Genomic DNA, 27,834 nt, shown 5'->3' with positions numbered 1-27,834 from the left:
ACTGTTCACAGAATCACAGAACAGTTGAGGATGGAAAGAACCTCCTGGGGTCCATCAGATCAAATGTTCCTGCTCAAACAGGGCCACCTGGAACAGGCTGCCTAGGACCATGTCCAGCTGGCTTCTGAGGATCCCCAAGGATGGAGACTCTACCATGTTTCTGGGCAACATGTGCCAGAGCTCATCATCTTCACAGTAAGGAAGTTTTTATTCATGTTCAGAAGAAGCATTCTGTGTTCAAGCTTGTGCCAATTGCCTCCAGTCTTGTCACTGGGCACCACTGAAAAGAACCTGGCTCCATCCTCTTAACACCCTCCATTCAGATACTTCTGATGCTCCCAAAGTTCAGAAGCGGTAGTCATCACTAACAGGGGAAAAGCTGAACTCTGTGACATGACTTTGTATGTAGGCGAGAAGTTTATTTATTCAGAAATTATGAGATGACATCCTACCTCTGTGTGACGCTGATGTAGAGCATTATACTCTTTCTTCATTTCTGATTCACGTTCCTCCAGTCGTGAAACTACCAAGAGAAAATTCCAACCATCAACTAGTACACACCAGACTCTCAACAGAAACTTGATGTCTCAAAGCCTATTTTGTTAGAAATTAATTTATACCTACTGAACAAAACAAACAGAAATAGAGTAATGCACACTGTGGGATATGGTCTTAACTACAAACTCAGTCCAAGGGTACCTCCCAAAATAAGGAGTCCACATAGTGTAATAAGACCACAGAAGCGGAGTTCTTCAGCAGTAGCCTGATGCCCTCCAAGTGCCCTAGTTTGACAATGATTTAAATTACCCTCTGGGATGGGCTGTTTGAGGAGCCACCAGCATTACCCTCTGGCTATGTAAAGAGCAGGAGTACCAGACAAAACACCAGTGAATTCTGAGGAGATCCAACAAAACATGGCTGCACATGTCAAGGCAGTATTTGTAATAAATAAAAAAAAAACCAAACAAATGTGATCATTTATATGAGAAAAAATAAATGGGAGATTCTATTAATGGACAGGAGAAAATGGAAACTAGGTTCTGGAGCTTTATCAATGGCCCAAATCTTGTATCTGCAGAGACTGATCATGCCCTACACAAAAAAGTAATGAAGCCTTTATTGAATGAGTTTGGATACATTCCGTCCTTTAGAAGGCTCCAAATTTTATACCAAAGCAAGGGATAAAAAGACATTTCAGGTTTTGCATAAATGACATTAAATACAAAAAGTATGAAAAATATATTCAGAGCAGCAGTACATATGTGTGGAAGGCAAAGTTTATAATCATGTCTGGTATACAACTTTGCTTACTCTGGTCTGCATAGTTTTTGGCCTTCAGCTCCAGCTGTCGAGTCTGAAATTCAAGGTGTTCCACTTGGATTTGTAGTTCTTTCTTCTCCTGCTCCAGTGCATCTTCAAACTCTATAAACTTCTGAATATGGAAGAAGCAGAGAAGGCACAGATGAGGAACAAGTGTAAAATGTGTTTCACACTCCTCGCAAAGAAAAAAAAATATAAATTATAAAATACAAAATAAGAATTTTTAAGTGCTCTAGTTAGTATAACAGCATCTAATCAAGCTGATGATACCATCATATATGAGAAAGTATTAGCTATTAATGTATTAATAAATACATAAACTACTGTCTAGCATGAGAGTGCAAACCAGCACAATTCTGCTATCTTCTGCCACACTGCTCTTCCTCATGAGAGGCTAAATTTTTATTCTTGTATTCTTGATGTCAGAGAATACATCTGTTTCTATGGTTATATATTTACAAATACATGTAAATACTTCAGACTAATTCTTCTATTTGTGCCATTTTCACAGAATCCCATACTGGTTTGGGTTGGAAGGGACCTTAAAGCTCATCCAGTTCCAACTCCCTGCCATGGGCAGGGACATCTTCCACCAGACCACGCTGCTCCAAGCCCCATCCAACCTGGCCTTGAACACTGCCAGGGATGGGGCAGCCACAGCTTCTCTGGGCACCCTATGCCAGCGCCTCGGCACCCTCACAGGGAAGAACTTCTGCCTAAATTATAATCTCAGTCTCCCCTCTGTCAGGTTAACGCCACTCCCCTTTGTCCAGCCTCTATAGACCCTTGTAAAAAGCTTCACCTATAATTCACATGGAGGCTAAGTTTTGCAGAAACATGCAAGTCTTTTGGAAAAAGTTACGTCACAACTCCAAGCAGCTGAGAGAAACTTCTGCACCCAGAGATGGTGACAGCAAACTCCAGAAGGGCTCTATGGCACACGGGAGCCAAGTGAGGGAGAGAAGCAGGCAGAGGAGATTCTCACAGCAGAATTTAAGAGATTTATACCTAGCAAGAGGAATTTTTGCTAGCTGCTCTTGGCAATGGAGGGAGGGAAGGGACCATTGCTGCCAACTCTTATTAAGAAACAACAAAGTGGCAGATGTCCACAGAGCAGTGCGAACTCCTGCACAGAACGCTGTGTGGAAGATTTTTACAGATACTTCACATTGAAAACAACAGAAAAATATGCAATTTCAGGTTATTATTTCTCTAAGATGTCACTTTTTAGCTGGGAGCTTTAGTCATCCTCCACACTGGGTACTAGCATCCACTAGCAAAGGACAATATATGAAACACTCAGTTTAGCTCCACTGTAATGAACTGATATTACACATAACTCTTGACAAGAGCTGCAGTCACAATTGAGTTAATGAAATAAACAGCTTCAGAACAAGTCCTATCCTGTCCTTACAAACCCCAAAAATTCAAGTCTCCTTACATTATTCCCAAACTGCTATATCCAAAGCAGCCTCAACCAGCCAGTCCAGTAATTAAACACAAACCTGTCAGCTGAGCAGCAAGAGTGAGACTAAGGCTGGGAAAAACCCTGGATTAGAGCTGCAGAGAAGAAAATAAAGTCATGATGGCTTTAATCTCCCTTAGAGATGCTTATAGAACCAGAGGAGATGGCAGGAGCTAACTCAGGGCTCTGGTGAGCTAACATGTTGCTTTACTGCTGGCCTGGCTTGTCTTCCTCTCCATCTGTTTTCAAAATGCTCCTTAGGTTGAGCTCTAACAGATGCACAAGCACAGGCACATTGGCTGGCTGAGATCTCTTCTTGCTGAAGGTATGAATACTGGGCAAGAAAAGCCTTCTCTCACCCTCCTCTGCACTCTGCACTTTGCACAGGGGAAAGTGCTGCTCTCCACAAATAATGCTGCTCAAGTGGCAATGGCAGTTTCAATTCACTCAGTAAAGCCTCTCTGTATACTGAAAGAGACAGACTGATAAAAAAACTTTTTTGTAAGATTGACAAGGAAATGAATGCATTTAATGAATGCACAGTAAGATGATGTTGTTAAATTCCCCACATGAAACAATATGCACAGTACATGACTGTGTTCTCAGGACACGCCCTGTGCAGGTCTCCTATTGCTGCTACTGGAACAATTACCACTGATATGGGAGCCATCGTGTTCACGAGCTGGATCTCCTCTCTGCAGAAAATCAAAAGGCTCTACCATTTATTGTTCCTGCAGACTCTTAAAACTGTTCAGTAAATTCAGCTGGACCATGAGTCAGTTTTCATTCCTACACCCCTGATAGAAACAAACACATTTTAGCCACATCTCATTTTCCTGCACTCAGTGTTCTGCAGTGCCTTTAATCTTTAACTGGGCTTTTAACTTTCTCTTCCTTCCTGCACAAATTTATTGCAATAAGAGGGTTTCTTCCCCCCTTACGGCTCTTTTCCAGCAGTATTTTCTACAAATAACAGAAATGCCAATACCTTTCTTCCTTTACAGTGGAGTCACCTCAGAGGCTACACATTTGACTTTCAATTATATTTTAAGACTGTACAAGGTTTTAGATTTTTCTCTGAGATGTTAATTCAACACTGAAATCACTTGCAAATATCCAGCAACCTCTTTCATGGATTTTGAGAAATTTACCAAGCAATCTGCTTTGTAAGTTTTCAGGTTTGTTCTTAAACATTTTCCAGGATAACAGTTTAATTTCAGAAATAGTAAAAAGGAAAGTAAAATCCTGACACAGGTGCACTGAATATGAGACAGAGAGAAGCAGCAGTTAAACTTGATCCATTTGGAGCACCAAAAGATATATTTTCCTTGTATAATCTCCATCTCCTTGCAGGGTTTGGCTGGAACCACTCCACTAAAGCTCTCTTTACAAACCCTTTTAATTACAGCCATGGGCTGTACCCCCATCACATTGCCGTGCCTCAGCTCTCACTACCCTCTCTTGTCTCAAGATGCCCTCCTGGTCCTAGTTTCCACCCAAGAGCATAGAATCATAGAATGCCACTCCACCCCCCCCACCCCCCAACAAGGCAGGAATAAGGGTTTTAGCAATAAAAGTAAATTGATGTTAAGGAAAACATTCACAGATTTCTCAAGAATAAATTACGAAGCAAAAAGAAGGCAAAGGCTCAATTTTATTCCCACTATGTACGTCATGTTTAACATGATTCCTAGATTTGCTATGGCTCTTTTGGCTTAATTCGGAGGAAACTGATTGAAAGATTAAGTCTTCTACAAATAAGGCTCAGTCTTCTTCAGTCCCATCTAATTTGCAACCTAAGAATAAAAAAAGAAAAGAAAACTGGAAATCAATCATTTGGAGAAGAAAGAGACATGGACACAGCAATATTAACATTTCATATTATGCTATTCTCAGACAGCATTTCAGATAAAGGTAGTATAGTATATCCTGTCCTGCTGGTGAAGAGACTGAATGACTATATTTGTGAGCCTGGTTCAAAGGGCTCTTCACTCTCCTTGTCTCTGAAGCACCTTTTAGCTGCTCCTGCATCAGAAGCCATCTCACCTGAGGTTCTTCCTGCGCAACACAAGGTCTGAAGGGGTGAGAGCAAAAAAAAGTCCCAGATCCAGAGAGGAGAGAATGGCTGCAGCAGTGGGATGAGGAAGAAAGGTCTCACTGCCAGGGCAATCCCCAAGGAAAGCACGCTCCAACAGAGGACATGGCTTAGCACACACTGTCACTGCTGCTCATCCTGCCTGGCAAAAGTGAGTTCTCATTGGGTCGGCAGGCAGGCTTAATTTTTTTTTCCAATAAGCATTTCATACAGCACCCAGGGAAGAGCCTTACCAGCCAGTAAAGGCAGCAGAGATTGAAATGACCTTGCTCAGGATCATGAGCACATCCACAAGCACAAGAAAGCAGTGCAAGGAACCAGAGAACAGGCACTTCAGGTATATTTGTAGTACTCTTGTGAACAACCACCTCCAGAAAGTGAGACAGCAGAAGCAGCACCTCATGTTCAGCATGATACTCTGCTCTGGTCCTTGATCTACAGTTCATGGACCATGCTATATGACCATGAATGGCCCAGCTGAGCTGCACCCCTGGCCTGGCTACGGTCCCTCTCCTGCCCTAACCCAATCCATCACACAGCAAATCCCCTTCCACACAGTACCCTCTGCACCAGACCTAGAAACTCATACCAGGGCAGAAGAAAGAGAGAATACAAACTGAATAAAGTGGGTTTGGGTTCTGGGTTGTTGGAGGTTTTTTTTTTTTCATTAACCAAACTCACAAAGGCAGTTAAACTTGAAAACCAAGCACCTATTATAGAGTGAATGCAGCTCAGGAAATAAACATCCATAGGCATTTCACATTTTCTATTTCTTTCAGAGAAGGGGGGTACAAGCTCTGGGAGTATTCTCAGCCATCTGAAGAGCACCAAGATTTCACTCCAACCTTTAAGTATCCTAAAAACAAATAAGCAGAGAGGACACTAACTCACAAGTCACCTTCCCATCTGAACATTTTATGCCTGCAGAACTTACAAAAAGCGCCAAAACCAGTTACAACAGAAATAGAATCCCTCTGGTTTACTCTTGTTCCTTGTGTCTTTCACTTCAGTTTGTGCCCAGCCAATCCTATTGAAATGCTGCACAAATCCTCGGCACAAAAAGGAAGGTCCCTGTCTCTGTGGGTGCTGATTAAAGCCAGCCAGTCACCATAGAGGAAAAGAATATTCACATGAATCAAATTCATACTTCTGGTCTCAAAAAATACTACAAATTCCAATGACTTAGGGAAAGCGGATACTGCAGGTATTACTCTTGCTTTATTATAAACTTCAATATTTAACAGCATCAGAGTGAGCCAAAAAAAACTTCAACAAAACAAACCCGAAGAGTATAACCTTATGGTCTTTTTAAAGACATCATAACTGAGATACACTATTTACAAAAAAAACTGCCATTAATTAAAGTGCCCAGGGTATGAAGTTTAAAACCTGAAATGCATATCTGCTGACTGCATTCTTTCATATGGTGCTGGTGAAGAATCATGGGCCCAACTCATTGCCAGGATCTGCCCCTGATTTTAAGGTGTTTCTCAGTTCCAGAGCCAGGTCCTGTTTTAACTGTACAGAGCTCAGCTCAGACCAGCATCTCAGTGATCTCACTGCTTCCTGCTCCATCTTTATGAAGCTCTAGTAAAGACATTTAGAAAAGAGAAATAAAAAGAAATAATTCCACTGAGGGTTAAGAAAAAGTATTTTGCATTCCATTATGACAAAGTAGATGGATGTACAAGAACAACAACTAGCCCACACTTCTAATAGCAAGGCTGCCTTGAGTTAATGGAATTAACTCTATTAATTCCAGTTAATATTTTCAATATTTTTTATAATTTTCACATTTTTTTCCAAAGCCTCTAGACTTGCTGTCAAAGATTAATTTCTGAATATGGGCAGTTAAACAGCTAATCATTTCAGTAAAACAGCTGATCACTTCAGTGATCTAAGACTACTGGAGTATAAAACTGTTGTATATAAAATTCAGTCACATGGATTGTTTACTGCTAGGTTCTATCCCCAGACTTCAAGCAGGGTAACTGGTCTGCAATAACCCAGGATTATGACGAACAACAATGGCTCACACACTAGTCTTTACAGTGAAAATACCCAGCACAAAATCATCCGAAGGCACCTGGCTTCCTGCTTTACTGCCTTTCTCAAAGGAAGAAAGAGGCTAAAAATAGTAGCACATAATCAGAAATCATCACATCATATCAGTGATGAATCAAGCAGAGAGCCAGAGATGCACATAGATGTAGAAAACTCATTATGTGGCCTTAATTCGTGGTGGCTGGTAGTGTCTGCAATGTTACTGCACACCAAAGAGAGCATGGGAGGTTCAGCACTAGACCCACCCCCTCAGCCCTTTGCTGACAGGAGACTGCAGTGCTATGTATGCAAGGCCAGGTTGGACTGGGCTTTGAGCAACCTGGTCTAGTGGGAAGTGTTCCTGCCCATGGCAAGGGGGTGGAAATGGCTGAGCTTTAAGTACCCTCTTCTAATAAAGAAGAAGCAAGGAACACACTCCTGGCAGACAACTGCTGGGGACACAGAGGTCTGCTGCTGAAGTGGGGTGGGCTCATACTGTGCATGAGGGCCCCAGGGAGGTCACCACACCTGCAAGGAGCACACAAATAAGGGAAGCAACACAGGTTGTGCCATCCACCTCACAGCTTCTCAGAAGCACCAGTGAGGTTTGCAACTCAGGGAGCTGCGCTGACAGTATCTTGTCTTAGAAAGACACAACAAAGAAAGAGGCCCACTCCTAGCTACTTAAATGTGATCTGTTCAACACCAAGTCTCCACTCTGGTTATCTGGTTTGTTTCAGACACTGTTGATGACAGTTAGGTGCTACTCAAGGGGAAGACCTTGTTTTGCTCTCTTAATGGGAGCCATTTCACTCAACAGCATCTTTAGGAAGAGAGTTTACTTCCTTACAAAGCAGATGTCTACACAAAGTATCTGACAATTGAAACATCAAGTCATACTTTCTTACTGTAACTCCTGTACAGGCAATGGCAATAGTTGGACACCAACAGTGACAGAGCTTCATCTTTTCACTTCTGCAATCAGAAAAAGGATCCTTCAATTAAGCCACTTCTCAGAACTACAGTGGTCAAAGCATGACCACGCATTTTAATATAACTAATGTCATTAAAACATTCCCAGTTTCTATCAGGAAGAGAGGCAGTACAGAAATATGTAGCATTTTCCTTGTGAAAACAAAGGGTTTGCAAACATTTACCGTGGTTCTCCCTTGTTGGTCTTGAGCTGAAATGTATCCACACACAGATAGAAAAATAGAGCCATCAGCTCCCACACAATGCCATAAACATACCTGAATTTCTAATGTATTGTACCTAATACACATCAATTTTAGAAACATTTTTGCTCCTTGTGAGCACAGTTACTCTAACATGTAAAAAAGGACTCCTTGCATTTCATCTGATCATCGCTGACCTCACTCTTCAATGCCCCAGGTGACAGACCCATGAGTGTGAGAAGGTGCTCCAAGCAATGCTCACCTCCTCTTCTAAAATGCCCTTGCCTTCATAAGACCCTTCTCCAACTAACATAGGTCAGTCTCAGACACGGGACCTGAAGGTTGAACCCTGGGTCCTCAAGGATCTCCCAGCAGACTGGATCTCCCCAGCAGTACTGACATATAGTAAAACCACAATATATCTGTAATCCTTACAAAAGAGACCTCAAACAGCAACCATGCCAGAAGAAAATATGCAACCAATACGTGTAAATTCTAATAACAGTATCTCTATAATAGAATAATATAATATCTATAATAGAATAATCTCTAATAATCAAATAATATCTTCTTCATCTCAGAAGGTCTTAGCTACCCAAATAAAAAGATGCCATCTCCAGTACTAGTTTTATAAGACAGAGTTCAAAAGACCCGACTGTAACATATCCACAAGCACATAAACAGCAGGAAGTACACAATCTGAAACAAGTTCAGCTGCAACTTTAAAATGAGGCAATCAACAATTTAAACCGCTTGGCTATACCACACTTTTTAGAACTCTCAGATACTTAATTAACCATCTCAAGTGTCATGATTGTTCAAAAGCTTATCTTGCACTTACTACAAAACTGGTGCAAAAATTATGCAGTCCGTAGGGATCAAGTACTGGACATGCTGCCACCTCCTGCCACTCTATGTTACACAGACTGCACTGGACTGTGCCAAAAAAGATCATATACATCTTACTACCAGGACTTTGCAAAAGACAATGTGACACTTGGACACTTTCAGGATGGTATTCACAGCACTGTATGAAGCACTAGTAAGATGTACCTGGAAAACCACCCACTATTCCTCCTGCCTCTCATGGAGGATTAACCCAAGCATCAGATGTGGCTGCTGCTCAAGGAAGAAGGGGATGAGGGAATCTATCAAACAACAGCAGGCTGGCCCAGCAGCACACAGGCACCTCCATGCAGGCAGGATACACAGCACAGGACAGCTCACCCACCACCTTTGACTGGGCTGCAGCACCTTGCAAACAGAGATGAGGAGAGGACAGGACCAGCTTCCATCAACACAGCAAAATTGTAAATACTTGATAGAGTGAAAACTTATAGCAAAGGGAAACACCAGCACAGAAACAGACCAGTAAAACCAGGGCATGAATAAAAACCAAAACAACCCATTCTATGATTCTACGATTTCAAGAGGGTAGATATTAATTTTCTCAGCAAGTAGAAAGCACCTAACAACCACCATCTAAACTCTTGCCTCCCTGATTTTTCTTTATGACATTCCACTGTTGAAGTCATGGGTTGCTGCTTCCTGCGTATCTTAGCACAAGCCTCCACTCAGGGAAATAAAAGATACTGATGCACTGTTTTTAAATGCTAAACAGAAACAGAGCATGGATGACAATGAAATAAATATTATTATAGAATCATAGAATATTTAGGGTTGGAAAAGACCTTAAGATCATCTAGTTCCAACCCTCCTGCCATGAGCAGGGACACTTCACACTAAACCATGTCACCCAAGGCTTCATCCAACCTGGTCTTGAACACTGCCAGGGATGGAGCATTCACTACCTCCCTGGGCAACCCATTCCAGTACCTCACCACCCTAACAGTAAAGAATTTCTTCCTTATACCCAGTCTAAACCTCTGCTGTTTAAGTTTCAACCCATTACCCCTTGTCCTATCACTACAGTCCCTAATGAATAGTCCCTCACCAGCATCCCTGTAGGCCCCCTTCAGATATTGGAAGGACCAGGTCAAAGAGCAGTTAAATGGTAAAACTGGCAGAACAGAGGAAGGATGGAACATATGGCAGAAGAAAGAGGGAGCCATTAACCACTCAAACTGGATCTATCACAGCTAGAACAGTTTGCCTCACCATGCTGATCTGATTCCAGAAGAAATCACCAGTTCTACTGGTGGTTAAAATTGTCTACAGATGTAGATGTAGACTGAGTTATTTAAAGCTCGATTCACGTTGAAGATTTATAATTCCTATAACCATAAAGATGGCTTACATTTTGCAGAAACTGATAGCATTTAAAACCTTTATCTTACACCAAGCACAAGTATGTGAGTGCTGCTGTATTGCTTGACATTAATATAAACAAACATTACTGTAAATAATCCATATGACTGTATAATAAGTAGTAACTTCTTTGGAATTGTTTACTGGAAACACAATGAGTTAGCTCTTCCCTTATAAACTAGGTAATAAAACCCTTCTGCTTTTGAGAAACTCCAAATCAAATTATTAATGGAGTAAATATTTCAGGGAGAGAGGGGAGGATAAAAATTATGCAAGCTAGTAATGTAACCTTTTCTTCCTGCATGAGGACCAAAATGTATTGTATGTATTTTTGTATGCGGAATTATGGTACAAATTATGTGGCAATTTCAATTCAACTCAGGCTGCACACTACAAAAGCCACCCAGCTGAAGGAAGTGAAAGGTGATACTAACGCAGACCTGGTGAAATGGGCAGGGTTTCAAATAGCAGGAATTTTGAAAACGATGCAATTGCATTTAATGCTGCTACAAAAGGTGGCTGTGATGAAAAATTGTGTTTAAGTACATAACTATCCTGAGAGGTGCTTAAACCATTATGTTACAGACTTAAAATATTGTAACAGAGTGAGTAGAAGATTTGGAAAAGACCACGGTTGCAAGTGAGCCACAGAGCAGTCACAGAGAATCCAGCAGGACAAGTCAGGGTGGTGGGAAGGGCAAGCTCTGCTGCCTGCACTCCCATGGCAGGGCCTCAGAACAGGAGTACAGCCCCTGCTGAAGCCACAACCACTAAGGAAGGAAGCTAACAGCCATCACCAGATGGACAACCTCAACACCAGGGCCATGAGCAATGTGGTAGTCAACACAGCCTGTGATGTCCCTGAAGCTGAACATGTGGCAAGTGTTCTGCTGCACTGGGACCTCCAGAGAGGACAACTAGTGAAACCAGAGACCCCGCACAGCCCTGGTAGGTGCCTGCAGCTCGGCCTCCATAAGCTCTATCTCCCCTGCAAAAGTCAAGGCACTGTGCTGGCAATCACAGACTGGTTTGGTTTGGAAGGGACCTTAGAGCTCATCCAGTTCCAAACCCCTACCACAGGCAGGGACACCATCCACTAGACCACGTTGCTCGAAGCCCCATCCAACCTGGCCTTGAATGCTGCCAGGGATGGAGCAGACACAGCTTCCCTGGGCAACCTGTGCCAGTGCCTCAACAACCTCACAGGGAAGAACTTCTGCCCAAGTTTTCATCTCAGTCTCCCCTCTGTCAGGTTAAAGACGTTCCCTCTTGTCCTGTCCCTACAGGCCCTTGTCCAAAGCCCTTCTCCAAGTTTCTTGTAGCCCCCCCTTTAGGCAGTGGAAGCTCTAACGTCTTCCCAGACCCTTCTCTTCTCCAGGCTGAACAAGCCCAGCTCTCTCAGCCTGGCTCCAGAGCAGAGCTGCTCCAGCCCTTGCAGCATGTTTGTGACCTCCTCTGGACTTGCTCCAACAGCTCCACATCCCTCTTGTGTTGGTAGCTTCAGAGAAGCCCCTTCAAATCAGACATCTCCAGTTATGCTAGTAAGTAGAGGATATTTCTGGAGGCAAAAGCTTATACAAGGTACATACAAATCAATGGATAAAAATAACAGTTTAAACTGAATGTGCTTTAAAACATAAATGCTCAGAGACTGAATGTGAAAGTATGGTAGTGTCTGATGAGCACTATTATTTCAAATCACAGTATTATTTCCCTAACAAATCTTTCACCATTTTCTAATAAAATGAAAATACAGTAAGAAGTGACTAATAAAATTTCTTACACATACATGTGTAAATACTGTATCTCCTTATTTTATATATACATAGAGCCAAATTGCATCAAACCAGTCAGAAACTACTTGTCTTGCAAAGACTACAGAAAAGCACAAAGTGATAAACAAAACAAAACCAATTGCTTAGAGTAGAAAATCTCTATTAAAATAATTGAAATCAGTTACTGGAGCTTATTTGCAGACAATCTGGTGTACTAAGGATAAAACCAATACCAAACCCAATCTGTTACATGTAACAAGCGTTAAAAGTAAAGCTGTGTGTTCAAAGCTAACAAACCACACGCTCTTCATACAGCTGTAACTGTGGAGAAGACAAATTCCTTATGCAAGAAGAGCCTACCAAGCACCATACAAAGCCAAAAGGCCAGTTGCCGTGGCCATCCTGCTACCTTTCCCTCAGTAGTTTTTTTCATCCTATTCCCTGAACCTCTCTTTCACCTAAAGGAAAGGATATTTCCAGCAGATACATGTCAGAGTGTACAGTACTGCACCTTCATGATCTGAAATAAATAAATAAATAAATAAATAAATAAATAAATAAATAAATAAATAAATATTATTTAATATAATACTATATGAATATTGGTAGCTGCTCAGATGCTCAGGAAGCAATCCTGAGGGGTCTCAAACTGCACGCAACTTCCACCGATGTAGCAATACATTCCTGAAATACTAAGCAGACACAGGATCCTTCTGTTAAAAAGAACAAATAAGCCAGAGTGCCCCTGACTGGCTAGGGATTCTTGAAACGTTAACCATTACAGTTATTTAAATTCATTTGCAATGGTAAAAAGTCCAAATCTTCCCAGACCTTCTTGACTTTTCTCTTACAATTCTACCCCTTGAAATCCCAATGCTAAGTTCTGCCTTCATGCATCTAGCGTGTCACAGAATCATGGAATAGTTAGGATTGGAAAGGACCTCAAGACCATCTAGTTCCAACCCTCCTGCCATGGGCAGGGACACCTCACACTAAACCATATCACCTAAGGCTTCATCCAACCTGGTCTTGAACACTGCCAGGGATGGAGCATTCACTACCTCCCTGGGCAACCCATTCCAGTACCTCACCACCCTCACAGTAAAGAATTTCTTCCTTATGTCCAATCTAAACTTCCTCTGTTCAAGTTTGAACCCACTACCCCTTGTCCTATCACTACAGTCCCTAATGAATAGTCCCTCTCCAGCATCCCTATAGGCCCCCTTCAGATACTGGAAGGCTGCTATGAGGTCTCCATGCAGCCTTCTCTTCTCCAAGGCTGAACAGGCCCTGTTTTCTCAGCCTATCTTCATACGGGAGGTGCTCCAGTACCCTGATCATCCTTGTGGCCTCCTCTGGACTTGTTCCAACAGTTCCATGTCCTTTTTATGTTGAGGACACCAGAACTGCACACAATACTCCAAGTGAGGTCTCACGAGAGCAGAGTAGAGGGGCAGGATCACCTCCTTTGACCTGCTGGTCACACTCCTTTTGATGCAGCCCAGAATACAGTTGGCTTTCTGGGCTGTGAGTGCACACTGCAGGTTCATGTTCATTTTCTCATCAACCAACACCCCCAAGTCCTTCTCCTTAGGGCTGCTCTGAATCTCTTCTCTGCCCAACCTGTAGCTGTGCCTGGGATTGCTCCGACACAGATGTAGAACCTTGCACTTGGCATGGTTAAACTTCATGAGGTTGGCATCAGCCCACCTCACAAGTGTGTCACGGTCCTTCTGAATGGCATTCCTTCCCTCTAGCGTATCAACAGAACCACACAACTTGGTGTCATCGGCAAACTTGCTGAGGGCACACTCAATTCCATTGTCCATGTCAACGACAAAGATATTAAACAAGACCGGTCCCAACACCGATCCCTGAGGGACACCACTCGTTACTGATCTCCAGCTGGACATTGAACCATTGACCACAACTCTTTGAGTGCGACCATCCAGCCAGTTCTTTATCCACCGAGTGCTCCACCTATCAAATTGATGACACTCCAATTTAGAGACAAGGATGTAATGTGGGACAGTGTCGAATGCTTTGCACAAGTCCAGGTAGATGACGTCAACTGATCCACCCCTGTCCATCACTTCTGTAGCCCCATCATAGAAGGCCACCAAATTGGTCAGGCAGGATTTCCCCTTAGTGAAGCCACACTGGCTGTCACCAACCACCTTGCTCTTTTTCATGTGCCCTAGCATGCCTTCCAAGAGAATCTGCTCCCAGATTTTGCCAGGCACAGAGGTGAGACTGACTGGTCTGTAATTCCCTGGTTCATCCATTTTCCCCTTCTTGAAAATGGGGGTTATATTTCCCTTTTTCCAGTCATCAGGAACTTCACCTGTCTGCCATGATTTTTCAAATATGATGGCCATGGCTTTGCAACTCCATTTGCCAGCTCCTTCAGGACCCGCGGATGGATTTCATCAGGGCCCATGGACTTGTGTATATTCAGGTTCTTAAGATGGTCTCGAACCAGATCCTCTTGTACAGTGGGCCCAAGGTCTAGGTTTTCACAATCCCTGAGACTGCCTTCCAAGACTCAGGTGCTGTGGTCAGAGCCTTTGCCAGTGAAGACCGAGGCAAAGAAGCCATTCAGAACCTCAGCCTTCTCCAAGTCCTGTGTAGCCAGTTCTCCTGAAAGTTTCCAGAGGGGGCCTACATTGTCCTTAGTCTGTTTTTTAGCCGCTACATTCCTATAAAATCCCTTCCTATTATCTTTAACATCCCTTGCCAAGTTTAGCTCCAATTGGGCCTTAGCTTTCCTAACTTGGTCCCTAACTACCCGGACAACATGCCTGTATTCATCCCAGGCCACCTGTCCTTCCTTCCACCTTTTATATGTCCCAACAACATCCTTGAAAATCCACCTGCAGAGCCATGAAAAGAAAGCAACAATGGAGCAGCCTGCATCAACAGGAAACGGAAGCTTCTCATCAAAAGCCACCTCGGGCTTACAATTTGACATATGCAGGTAACCCTGTTGAGGGGAACCTGGCCATCACCCCAGATGATTATCATCAACTAGCATCCAGAATATTATTTTGATTTGCTCTTTAAATAAAGTAACAGCTCACAGTGCTCACTCAGATTCATTTTACTTTCAAAGTAACTTTTATAACATACACTGGTATTTATGAATATCAGTAACTTCCATAAGCTTGAGTGACACAAACTGGATCTGCACGAAGGATCTGTGTTTGGATATAGATTTTTTTTTCCTCCAAGATCAGTGGGAATAAAGTATGGCTATCAGATGGCATGGACTGATGGGTATGTTTGGAAAGACTGATTCCTCATGAAGAAGTGATTTAGAAATACGTATCACATGGGCATTTTTATTGCCTGACACAGATGTCTTTCGTGAGCTTTGTTTAAATTCATACAATTTGTAAACTGAAGAGTCAAAATTTATTTCATCTGATCAGTGTAGACTTCATACTATTTATTAGAAAAATTCAGAATAACTAATCCAACATTTTTAGAGAGCGGCTTTCCAATGCCTTCTTGTCCTATAACAACACCTCTAATGCGCTAAACAAATCTATAGCTTTTACATAAAAAAAAAAGGATTCTGCATACCCATGTTTTATGGGGACAAGATCACTGTTACCTGCGGAAACACTGATCCTAGTCCTGCACCAGAATACATGCAATTGGATGTTAAACCATTGGCTTACAATCCTATTTAGTTTACTGCTACCATTTTCTGTAAGGAAAGGCATCTTTCGAATGTGAAGATTGCCACCTTCACATCGCATGCTTGCTCATCATAAGCCAAAGCAGTGACAAGGCTGTCACTGTTGGTAAGGATGGCTAGTAAGTTTATTTAACCGTTTAAGAGGGAAAGGAGAGCATTAAAATTGTTATTAACTAACACTGCCTACTTAGATACAAATTTGAAACACAGGTGTCTCCAGAAACATTTTCTGTTGCTAAATCTCATTTTAGTTGCTGAGTTTCAATCATAATCTCAATATTGTGATCAATTCTGAATCACATCCAAATGATATCACTGACAAAAGACATAGCAGAAAAAAGATAAAATATTATTAATATCCACCATGATTTAAGGTTTGTCTTACCCAGAAGACACAGGATCACTTTACAGTTACTCACACTTGGGTCACTTTTTACATCTGAACAACTAAATGGATGTATTTTGGAAACCTATATCTAGTAAGGACATAAATTAAGACAATAGCAAAAGTTAAAAAACTTCAGGTAAACTGGAAGAACCCTCTAAGACACAGATTCTGCTACTCATTCTGTTGGTGAAATGTGCCCAGACTCCAGGAATGGACAAACAGGGGTCTGCAGAACAAGAGACAGATCTCATACACAGATGGCTGTGACATAGGTCTGCATTCAACGCTTGCCAGTTACTTCAGCTGTATGTAGTGGAAAGAATCCACATGATAAGCAGAGCCTTTCTTTATCTAGTATCTGCTATTCCCAAATGCTTTCTTCCTTCAATGCTATGAGGTCACCATCAAGCTGCAGAAACTCCCATTAATCAGCTATTTGTGAGGTCAGGTTTCAGGGTGCAGAAACAGCAACTACAGTATGTGCCTCCCCCAAAGGACCATTTCTTCCCAAAATCTTGCCCACTGATTTTCAAACAAAACACCAGATGTATCTTATTATATAAAAATAAACCACTGATAGGTGAACATATTTACCATGTAAAATAACAATGCAAACAGGACACTGCAATGAGGCATAAATGGCCACAGCAGCATGCTATCAGAAGATGGAGATGTCGCTTTTTTTTGAAAGTGGAAAAGGATGACAACTGCACACAAGCCCCACAGTGGCAATACCAGCAAAGTGTTTTCACAGTTCACATCCTTTACGGGTCCTGCACCTGGAAGCACAGGCCCAGGCACACTCCCCAGGCTGAAGCCACCCAGCTGGAAAGCAGCTTCGAAGAAAACTGGATGTCCAGGTGGACACCAAGCTGAACATAAGCCAGCAATGTGCCTTGCAACAAGGTAGATGAATGGTGTTCTCAGCTACTGCCTTGCAGGTAGAGGAGGTGATCCTCCCCCTTTATTCAATGCTGGTGAATGAATTAGGGAAAGGAATTTATTCACCCCTAGAGTGCTGTGTCCAATGGTGGGTTCTCCAGCACAAGACAGACAGTGACACACTGGAGAAAGTCCAGTGAAGGGCAATGAGGACAATGAAGGGACTGGAGCACCTGGAGAAGAGAGGGCTCAGAGGGATCTCATCAATGTATATAAAAACCTGAAGGGAAGGTGCAAAGAGGACAGTGCTGACCTTTTTCCAGTGGTGCCCAGTGACAGGACAAGAGATGATGGAAACAAACTGGAAACACAAGAGGTTTCCTCTTAGCATCAGGAAATGTTTCGCTGCAAGGGTGACTGAGATCTGACACAGACTGCCCAGAGGTGGTGGACTCTCCAGTCCTGGAGATCCTCAAATGCCACTTGGACATGGTCCTGGGCAACCTGCTCTGGGTGACCTTGCTTAGTAGGGTGGTTGGACCATGTGACCTACAGAGATCCTTTTCACCCTTAACCAGTCTGTGACTCTGTGAAAAGTACCCAGAGCACAGATACACCCATGGCAAAGCCCATAAGATGACAAGTCAAGACAGCCCTTTAGGAATGTCACACGTGACAGCACACACTGCTTCAAAGAGGTCCCTACTCTGCCAAACCTCATATCAGGCAGCTCAGAGCAGCTCTCCCCCTCCTGTCAAGTCCAACAGCAAAACAACAAGCCTTTGAAAACCACAGCCTGGAGGGTTCTGCCACATGGTTGCAGGGCACCCAGAGCCAAGCAAAGGCCCTAGCATGCTTCCCTGGACCTCCAATGCCTGCAGCCTGCAAACATACCTACCACCATAGGAAAAGCTGTCATTTAGAAACAACAGCCACATCTACTGAGACAGAGGTCTCCTTCATCACTTTCCAGTGGAGATTGCCTGTGTGTGCTGGATTGTTATAGTGCAGAACGCAAGCTATAACAACCTTTCAGGAGGGGGTCAGATCTCCTAACCAGCACCAGGTATTTACCTCTACACTATACTTACCTGCATGTTAAATGAACAGCCATTTAAAAAATTCTAATGAGCATTAACTGATGCTGCAAATCAACAGACCAAGATCTTACTGTGCCATTAACATACTTTTTGTTAAAACTATGGAGGACAGCCACTTCTGTTGCCATGTATGAAATTCCACTGGAAGCAGTTTTCATGCAAGGAGAGGTCAGAAGGCCACCTCCACGCCTGGCAGAGATCTGCCATGCTTTTCAGACCTCCATGATGCTGATGCACATAAACCATCCCTGTGCCTCTGTGCTTCCCATACGTGAAGGCTTTTACACACATTTGTATGTGCAGGCTCATCTTGGAACTAATGCCCAAGCATAACTGACAGTCCCTGCTGAAAGCAGCATTTAAGGCATGTGGTGTTGTTCTTCAAGAGAAGACTCCAGAACATTAGGAAAGCAGCCTGTATGAAACAAAATATCTCATTAAGAGTGGACCTAATAAAGCTTGTTTTCCTTGGGGATTTTTGCTGATGTCCCCCAATCTTTCAGCATCCCAACTCTACCCCCACATGACTTCTGAGTGGACAACCAAGAACAGACACCGTTTGCACATAGGACCCACCTGCTTCACACCCATATGCTGAGCGCACTGCTGCACGGCAGACTCTGCCTCTCTGACCCCCAGGCAGGACCTTCTCTTGGCTTTTCTTCCTTTCGCTTTCACAAGTATGGCTGAAAGCAGTCATCAGCTTCCTACACTGGGGGCAACTGCCTGACAGAGCAACCACATAAGCATAATTTCCTGAAGAAACCAAGCTAAAGACAATACTTAGCCAGTAAAAATAAATAAATACCATGTGCTAGTATACAGCACCACGAACACCAGGGCCACAAAGGAGGTAAAAGGGCTGAAGCATCTTTCCTAGGAGGAAGGTCTGAGGAAGCCAGAGCTGCTCAGCCTGGAGAAAAAGAGAATCAAGGAGACCTCACTGGAGTCATGAGACCCGCTGGAGGGTGTAAGGACAGAGGAGCCAGGCTCTGCTCTCGATGAGGAGCAACAGGCACAAATCACACCACACAAGATTCCACCTGAACACAAGCAAGCACTTTTTTACTGTGAGGGACATCAAACACCAGGACAGGTTGTGGAGTGTCCATCCGTGGAGATGATCAAGCTCTGACCAGATACAGTCCTGGACAACCTGCTCCAGCTAGCCCTGCTTTGAGCAGAGGGTGGTGGACCAGATGAGCTCAAGATGACCCTGTCACACTAAACAATGCTGTTAATTCCACAGAACACCATACCCTGCAAGCAGTAAGTACTTTGCGTTCATACATAATACGAAAGAGATGGAAGAAAACAAAACCACCAAAAATCTGGTGCAATCCCACATCTTCAATAGCTTAGAGGTCACAGAAAACTGAAGTTTTGTCTACTAAGCCCTGTAATCACACAGACTAACAGCACTCCCTCGTTTCAAGAAACTTCTGTTTCACGTGCCTAGGTGCTTCTGCTATCCTATTTTAGAACAAGTAGAAAATACAGAATGACTCTGCAGCCCAAGTGATCAGAAAATAAAGCAATAATTTGCTTTTAGCAAAGGTTGTTTTTAAAAAGATGATTCCATGTATTATAAAGAGCAAGTGACAGCAGAGTAATAGGATGGAAAACTTTCCTTTACGGCGTTTGGTGAAGGTGAAATCAGAATTGTTAGAAAGAGTTCTAATTTAACAAGACATACCCATTACAATTATCTGGTGGACAGCAGAATTCTCTGTAATAAACGGATATTCACCTCCATAACATGGAATGTACTGTACAGTATTTAGCATCTGGCAAGGTGCAAATAAATAATGCAGGTTTGCTTACATGCACAAGGAAGTAACAGCCACATATTCCATATTATGACCTTGTAACAGGGATTATATAGAGACAAGATACTCATTTGTTCTCATAAAAAGCGGTATTATCTACTTCTTTTCGGTAACAAGTCTCCTTGCAGACACTTTTCTCCCCCACTTGCATTGAGATGTGACCAAGGATGACAGAGCATCATCATCATGGGTTCCTGTGCTTCCTTGTACAGAATATAATGCTGTCACTATGTTTACTTCTGAAAAATACATCCCGTATCTATTAAATCAAGAACAAAAATCCCTTCCAGTCCAAAGGTGCATGATCATTCCAACTGGACTCTTCCATTCCCCATCTATACTCCCTTTGTTGTTTTGGGTTTTTTCCCCATAGTGCACTTACTTAAAAATAAAACAAAACAATTACTTCTCAGAAGCTGAAAAATCCTGTGTCTGTGCAACTTTAAGTGTGTCTCAGGTACTCAGAATCATTTCCAATCCCTACATGAATTTAGAAGAATCTTAAAATATTATTTATTAGTCAATTAATACATAATTAGAACTCAATAAAAAACTTTAAATGGCTGGCTCTTGCTTGTAGTGTTAGTAACAGACCACAACTGTCCTCCTCAAATCATCAAGATTCTTGCACATGATTATTAAACAAGAACACATCTGTAAAACCACTGCTCAGTGCTTTACGCTCTTCTCCAGTCCAAAAGCTCTTTTATTAATTACCCCTTGTTAAATCAGAACCTGACTACTAAACCTTCAATGCTCTACCCTTAGTCTAACAGATGGGGGAAAAAAGACCATCTTATGTGCAGTTGCAGTGAGAAATGAGGTCGACACAGTGGTGATGGTTTTATTTCCACCACTACTGCTTTGTCCCAGCTCACAGATTATCCCTTCAAGAGGCTGAGAAGTAAACCCTATTCGGAGTCCTCATTTATGGCTGAAAAGATGCTGATGACTTCAGCAAGGACAGGCGCAGACATAGAAGACAGTGCAAGTCATCCCCCCTCTCTGTTCTGCCTACATCTTTATAACCCAAGAATCTTCGCTCCCTTCCATCAGAGAGGTTTGTTCTCCTCATGACACAGAAGTACTACAGGATACTGCAGATGCTAACTTGGGAAATTATTTTAGGCTTGAGGTGTAGTTTTGGTAAACACAAGCTCCATAACCAGATGATGCACCCTAAAGGTAATTTCTTCCATCAACCAAACAGCTTACTGCTGACATTAAGAAAGCCGTATGGCTGCAAAGAAATTACTCACTTTAAAAAGTGGCTTTTAACCCAGAAATCAGCAAATCCTCTACGTGTTGTTGGCATCGCAAAGTGAATTCGTCAAACCCACCGGCCTGTGGCTGGGTTTTAGCTGTTTTTTCTCTCCCATTTTCACCGGGGAGCTTCAGCCGCAGAGGCACGGGCCCAAGGTGCCGGGAGAAGCCGGGGGCAGCGGACTGAGGCCCGGGAAGGAGAGGGAATCCCGCCGGGAGAACACACGCGTCCCGCAGTCCCTGGCCCCAAGCTCCTCTTCTAGAAGGTACTACCGGCCACTGCCCCGGGCCCACCCCACCGTAACGGCCAGGAAGGAGGGGGCCCGCAGCGGTGGCCGATGGAAGACACGGAGCCGAGGCCTACGGTGAGAGGCCCCGCCACAGTCCCGAGCCAGCCCCTCCGCCTACCCAGCCTCGGCCTGCCCACCTATCGGCCGCAGCGGGCCCGCGGCGCGGAGCCCCCGCCCGGCGGGCGGCCAAGATGGTGGCGGGGCGGCGCCGCTTACCTCCTCGGCCTGCTTGCGCAGTGCCTTCTCCCGCTCGTACTGTGTGAGGAGCTGCTCGTTGTCCTCCCGCAGCAGCTCCAGCTCCACCTCGTGCTCCTGGTTGTCGGTGAGCACCGAGTCCAGGTTCTCTAGCACCGTCACCACCAGCGGCATCAGTTCCTTCACCACCTCTTCGTCATAGCAGTGTATCAGTCGTTCAAACTCGCGGTAAATGCTGTTGGCAAGGCCCGAGACGCGCTCCGACATCACCGACCCCGAGCAATAATCGTCGCCCGGGTACCCCCCGACGCCGCCATCATCCAGCTGAATCTCCAGCATCCTGCCAGCCACTCTCCCTTCCGCCGCTACCACAACCCCAGCTCCGCAGACCGTCGGCCACCGCCGGGCTCTGCCCCGCCCCCGTCGCGTCATGAGCCGCGGGGGCCGGCAGGGGCGGAGCGCCAGCGCCCTGACGCGCTGACAGCGGGCAGTGGGAGCCGGCCCCACGGCTTGGCCCCGAGAGCAGCGCGGACCCGCTAAAGGCCTTAGGAGGCATTGACGCCAGACTCGCCATGGGAAAGCTGCTTCCCCAAGGCCCGCGTGCCCGAGGAGGGGTGGCACAGGGGCAGCAGCACACAGGAGCTCCGTGCCAGATGCTAGACCTCCACAGAATCAAGGTCTGGTTCAGGTTCGAAGGGACCTTAAAGCTATTACAGTCCAACCGTTTGCCAAAGGCAGGAACACCTTCCACTAGACCAGGTTGCTCCAAGCCCCATCCAACCTGGCCTTGAACACTGCCAGGGATGGGATAGATACAGTTTCTCTGGGCAGCCTGTGCCAGCACCTCACCATCCTCACATGGAAAGAACTTCTCTCTTACACCTAACCTGAAATTTCCCTGTGTAAGTTTGAATCCATCACCCCATGTCCTGTCATTACAGGCCGTGAATGAAGCATCCTTGTAGGCCCCCTTCAGATACTGGAAGGCTGCTATGAGGTCTCCACACAGCTTCTCTCCAGGCTGAACAGCCCCAATTTTCTAAACCTGTCTTCATATGGGAGGTGCTCCAGTCCCCTGATCATCCTCGTGGCCCTCCTCTGGATTTGTTCCAACAGTTCCATGTCTTTCTTACGTTGAGGACACCAGAACTGTACACAATACAAGTGGGGTCTCACAAGAGCAGAGTAGAGGGGGCAGGATCACCTCCTTCAACCTGCTGGTCACACTCCTTTAGATGCAGCCCAGTACACGATTGCTTCTTGGCTGCCAGTGCACACTGCTGGCTCAAGTTCACTTTCTCATTGACCAACACCCCCAAGTCCTTCTCGACAGGGTTCCTCTGAATCTCTTCTCTGCCCAACCTGTAGCTGTGCCTGGGGTTCCCACAACCCAGGTGTAGGACCTTGCATTGTTGAACTTCATGAGGTTGGCATCAGCCCATCTCTCAAGGGTGTCAAGGTCCCTCTGGATCCCATCCCTTCCTACTAGCATATCAACCAAACCACATAGCTTGGTGTCAGAAAACTTGCCAAGGGCACCTCAATCCCATTGTCCATGTTGTTGCCAACAAAGATGTTGACCAGAATTGGTCTCAACACTGATCCTAGAGGAACACCACTCATTACCCGTCTCCAGCTGGACATTGAGCCATTGACTGCAACTGTTATGCAGCCATCCAGCCAATTCCTTACCCACTGAGTGGTCCATGCATCAAATAGATATCTCTCCAATTTAGAGACAAGGATGTCATATTGGACAGTGTCAAACACTTTGCACAAGTCCAGGTAGATGATGTCAACTGCTCTGCCCCTGTTCACCAGTTCTGTAGACGCATCATAAGACACCACCAAATTGGTCAGGCAGGATTTCCCCTTAGTGAAGCCATGCTGGCTTTCACCAAGCACCTTGTTGTTTTTCATGTGCCATATCATGATTTCCAAGAGAACCTGCTCCAATATCCTGCCAGGCACAGAGGTGAGACTGACTGGTCTATAGTTCACTGGTTTTTCAACTTTTCCCTTTTTAAAAATGGGGGTTATATCTCTCTTTTTGCAGTCATTGGGAACTTCACCTGACTGCCATGACCTTTCCAACAAAATAGATAGTGCCTGTCAGATAAATTCAAGTGTTTTTTTCACATTGGTGTTGGTGTCAGATGGATTGGTGAAATACATACTACTTTCAAATAGGTCACATTTAAAATTATATGATAATGTAATTCAGATCTTAAACTTCTTAAAAAATAAAAAAGAAATTACACAAATTTTATTGCACAAAACACCTGTGGTTTTGTTAACATTGTTTTATGTGGATGGAAGTGCTCATTTAATCAGAATTTCTAGATATATCTGTTGAGTTGGTATGGAGGGGGTAAGCAAAATAGAAGATTGAAGTGAATTGTTTTCTTTCACAGAAGAGAAACAATATCATCCTGGTTATAATGTAATCAAAGAATTGGCTGCAGTTCAACTGGAAAAGGTTTCCCTAGCCAAAGGAAACTAAGCAGAGCTTAAAGTGGACGAAACTCTCACCACCTAAACAGAATCATTTTTATATCATTAATAGTAAATAAGGTAGCACCTAAAACTCCAAGTAATTTCTCAGCTGTGGTAATGTCTCATGACTTTGTCAGAGAATGCATGTTACAGAGAGATCAAGCCTTCTATTTTTAAACAGGCAGTCTACTCTTGGAAATCCTTACTGGTATTTCCAGCTTTAAAACTTTTCTTTTTCATTTAAAACTTTTGTTTTTAATTTAATATACTTTCTACAAGACTCAGGAGCTGTCTCGAACCAGACATCATTCCTTGGTAAGTACTTACAGACCACACTGTTGTATTTGTTTGTTCAATTCTCTTCTGACTGAAGAAAACTGCATGTAGTTTTCTACATTATTGCATAGTTTCCATGAATTAAATGGACTGTAAAAAGAAAAAATAAAAGGTAGATAACACTATGTGTTGGATACCTTCACAACCACAAAATGGTTGTCTAGAGTGGCTATACATCTGCTCACCCCACCAACCACCCCACCAAACTCTCATTTAGTCAAAATTTAATGAACTGCTTTGATGCAGCACTTTGCTCTCTTTAACCAGTGGAGGAACAGGCACACCAGTTCATCCTCTCTAATCATCTACATTTCTACAGAAGTGTAAATGGCACTGGTATAAATATGCACAAAAAAAACAAACAAAAAAGCATTTTCAGTCAAGAAGCATTAGGCAAGGTTGTGCAAATACCAAACAAGATCTCAGACGGTGGTTAGGGACTATATAATGCAATCCATTCCCTACCTGAATCTAATGGCTAATCAAGGAGGCATCTTAACTAACCAAAGTTCTGACAGAACTGTAAACAGAACCTTAGTCTTCAGAGGATGGTGAAAAGCAGAGGAGAAAGTCAGGCCTTGTAGGAATGTGCAGAGAGTTTTTGTTTAGCGTTCACAAAACATTAGTAAAAGCAACTTTCATTTTGGGTGAAAACCTAGAGAGTCACAAACACAAATGTCTGCATCCCTGAAAGCAATTCTCTGTCTTTTTTTAAAAAATCTATTTTATTTGAGTTCTTTAAAATTGTCATGATTTAAGCCCAGCCGGTAACTCAGAACCACACAGCCGCTTGCTCACACCACCCCCCTGACCTTCTTCCTTCCCCTGCTCCCGGAAGGATAGCAAGGAGAATCAAAAGAATATAACTCCCACAGGTTGAGATAAGAACAGTCCAGTAACTAAGGTATAACACAAAACCACTACTGCTACCACAGATAATAATTATAAGGGAAATAACAAGGGAAGATAATACAACCACACAACACCTGCCAACAGATATCCAGCCTGGCCCAAGCAGCAATCTAGCCCTTCCAGGTAACTACCCCCAGTTTATGTACTGGGCATAATGTGCTCTGGTATGGAATACCTCTTTGGCTAGTTTGGGTCAAGCGTCCTGTTTCTGCTTCCTCCTGGCTTCCCCTCCTCCTTGGCAGAACACGAGACTCAGAAAGTCCTTGGTCAGAGTAAACATTACTGAGTAACAACTAAAAATATTGGTGTTATCAGCGTTGTTCTCAGGCTGAAAGTCAAAGACACAGCACTGCACCAGCTACTAAGGAGAAAAATGACTGCTGCTGCTGAACGCAGGACAGTACCCACCCTTTATTACATACCATTCACGTCATGCTCAGATCCCACATTTTTCAATATACCATCACACTTATATCATAGAATCATAGAATAATCAGGGTGGGAAAGGACCTTAAGATCACCTAGTTCCCACCTCCCTGCCATGGGCAGGGACACCTCCCACACAAACATGCCACCCAAGGCTCTGTCCAACCTGGCCTTGAACACCATCAGGGATGGAGCATTGACCACTTCCCTGGGCAACCCATTCCAGTGCCTCACCTCCTTAACAGTAAAGAATTTGTTTCTTATATCCAATCTAAACTTCCCTTGTTTAAGTTTTAACCCATTACCCCTTATCCTATCACTACAATCCCCAGTGAAGAATCCCTCTCCAGCATCCTTGTAGGCCCCCTTTATAGAATCATAGAACAGTTAGGGTTGGAAAGGACCTTAAGATCATCTAGTTCCAACCCCCCTGCCATGGGCAGGGACACCTCACACTAAACCATGTGACCCAAGGCTTGACCCAACCTGGCCTTGAACACTGCCAGGGATGGAGCATTCACTACCTCCCTGGGCAACCCATTCCAGTACCTCACCACCCTGACAGTAAAGATTTTCTTCCTTATGTCCAATCTAAACTTCCTCTGTTCAAGTTTGAACCCATTGCCTGTTGTCCTGTCACTACAGTCCCTGATGAAGAGTCTCTCCCCCATATCTCTATAAGCCCCCTTCAGATACTGGAAGGCTGCTATGAGGTCCTCACGCAGCCTTCTCTTCTCCAAGGCTGAACAGCCCCAGTTTTCTCAGCCTATCTTCATACGGGAGGTGCTCCAGCCCCTGATCATCCTTGTGGCCTCCTCTGGACTTGTTCCAACAGTTCCATGTCCTTTTTATGTTGAGGACACCAGAACTGCACACAATACTCCAAGTGAGGTCTCACGAGAGCAGAGTAGAGGGGCAGGATCACGTCCTTTGACCTGCTGGTCACACTCCTTTTGATGCAGCCCAGAATACAGTTGGCTTTCTGGGCTGTGAGTGCACACTGCAGGTTCGTGTTCATTTTCTCATCAACCAACACCCCAAGTCCTTCTCTACAGGACTGCTCTGAATCTCTTCTCTGCCCAACCTGTAGCTGTGCCTGGGATTGCTCCGACCCAGGTGGAGGACCTTGCACTTGTCATGGTTAAACTTCATGAGGTTGGCATCAGCCCACCTCACAAGTGTGTCAAGGTCACTCTGGATGGCATTCCTTCCCTCCAGCGAATTAACTGAGCCACACAGCTTGGTGTTATCAGCAAACTTGCTGAAGGCACACTCAATCCCCCTGTCCATGTTATCAACAAAGACGTTGAACAAGACCAGTCCCAACACTGATCCTTGAGGGGCATTACTCGTTACTGGTCTCCAGCTGGACATTGAGCCATTGACCACAACTCTTTGAGTATGACCATCCAGCCAGTTCTTTATCCATGGAGTGGTCCACCTATCAAATTGATGTCTCTCCAATTTAGAGACAAGGATGTCGTGTGGGACAATGTTGAACACTTTGCACAAGTCCAGGTAGATGATGTCAACTGCTCTGCTCCTGTCCATCAGTTCCATAGTCCCATCACAGAAGGCCACCAAATTGGTCAGGCCTTAGTGAAGCCACGCTGGCTGTCACCAAATTTTTGTTGTTTTTCATGTGCCCTAGCATGCCTTCCAAGAGAATCTGCTCCCAGATTTTGCCAGGCACAGAGGTGAGACTGACTGGTCTGTAATTCCCTGGGTCATCCATTTTCCCCTTCTTGAAAATGGGGGTTCTATTTCCCTTTTTCCAGTCATCGGGAACTTCACCTGACTGCCATGATTTTTCAAATATGATGGACAGTGGTTTAGCAACTTAATTTGCCAGCTCCTTCAGGACACGCACATG

The 27,834-nt window shown here is 44.0% G+C and overlaps 1 protein-coding gene across 19 annotated transcripts in view; it reads right to left on the bottom strand.

The window, feature by feature from the left end:
- MAPK8IP3 (mitogen-activated protein kinase 8 interacting protein 3) overlaps positions 1-22,181 on the bottom strand; it is a 73,037-nt gene extending 50,856 nt beyond the window's left edge. For all 19 annotated transcript variants that reach the window (XM_031050227.2, XM_031050236.2, XM_031050230.2 and 16 more), the window contains exons 1-3: positions 21,813-22,181; positions 1,312-1,432; positions 453-523 (exon numbers count right to left, since the gene is read on the bottom strand). In XM_031050227.2, the coding sequence (XP_030906087.1) occupies positions 453-523; positions 1,312-1,432; positions 21,813-22,130 (510 nt within the window). In that variant the 5' untranslated portion in view covers positions 22,131-22,181. The remainder of the gene's footprint in view (positions 1-452; positions 524-1,311; positions 1,433-21,812) is intronic.
- Between the last annotated feature and the right edge of the window lie 5,653 nt (positions 22,182-27,834).

This window comes from Melopsittacus undulatus, chromosome 8, assembly GCF_012275295.1.
Source record: "Melopsittacus undulatus isolate bMelUnd1 chromosome 8, bMelUnd1.mat.Z, whole genome shotgun sequence".
NCBI classification, from domain to species: domain Eukaryota; kingdom Metazoa; phylum Chordata; class Aves; order Psittaciformes; family Psittaculidae; genus Melopsittacus; species Melopsittacus undulatus.
The sequence above is the reverse complement of the archived record's forward strand: the minus strand, read 5'-3'. Positions and strand labels throughout refer to the sequence as shown.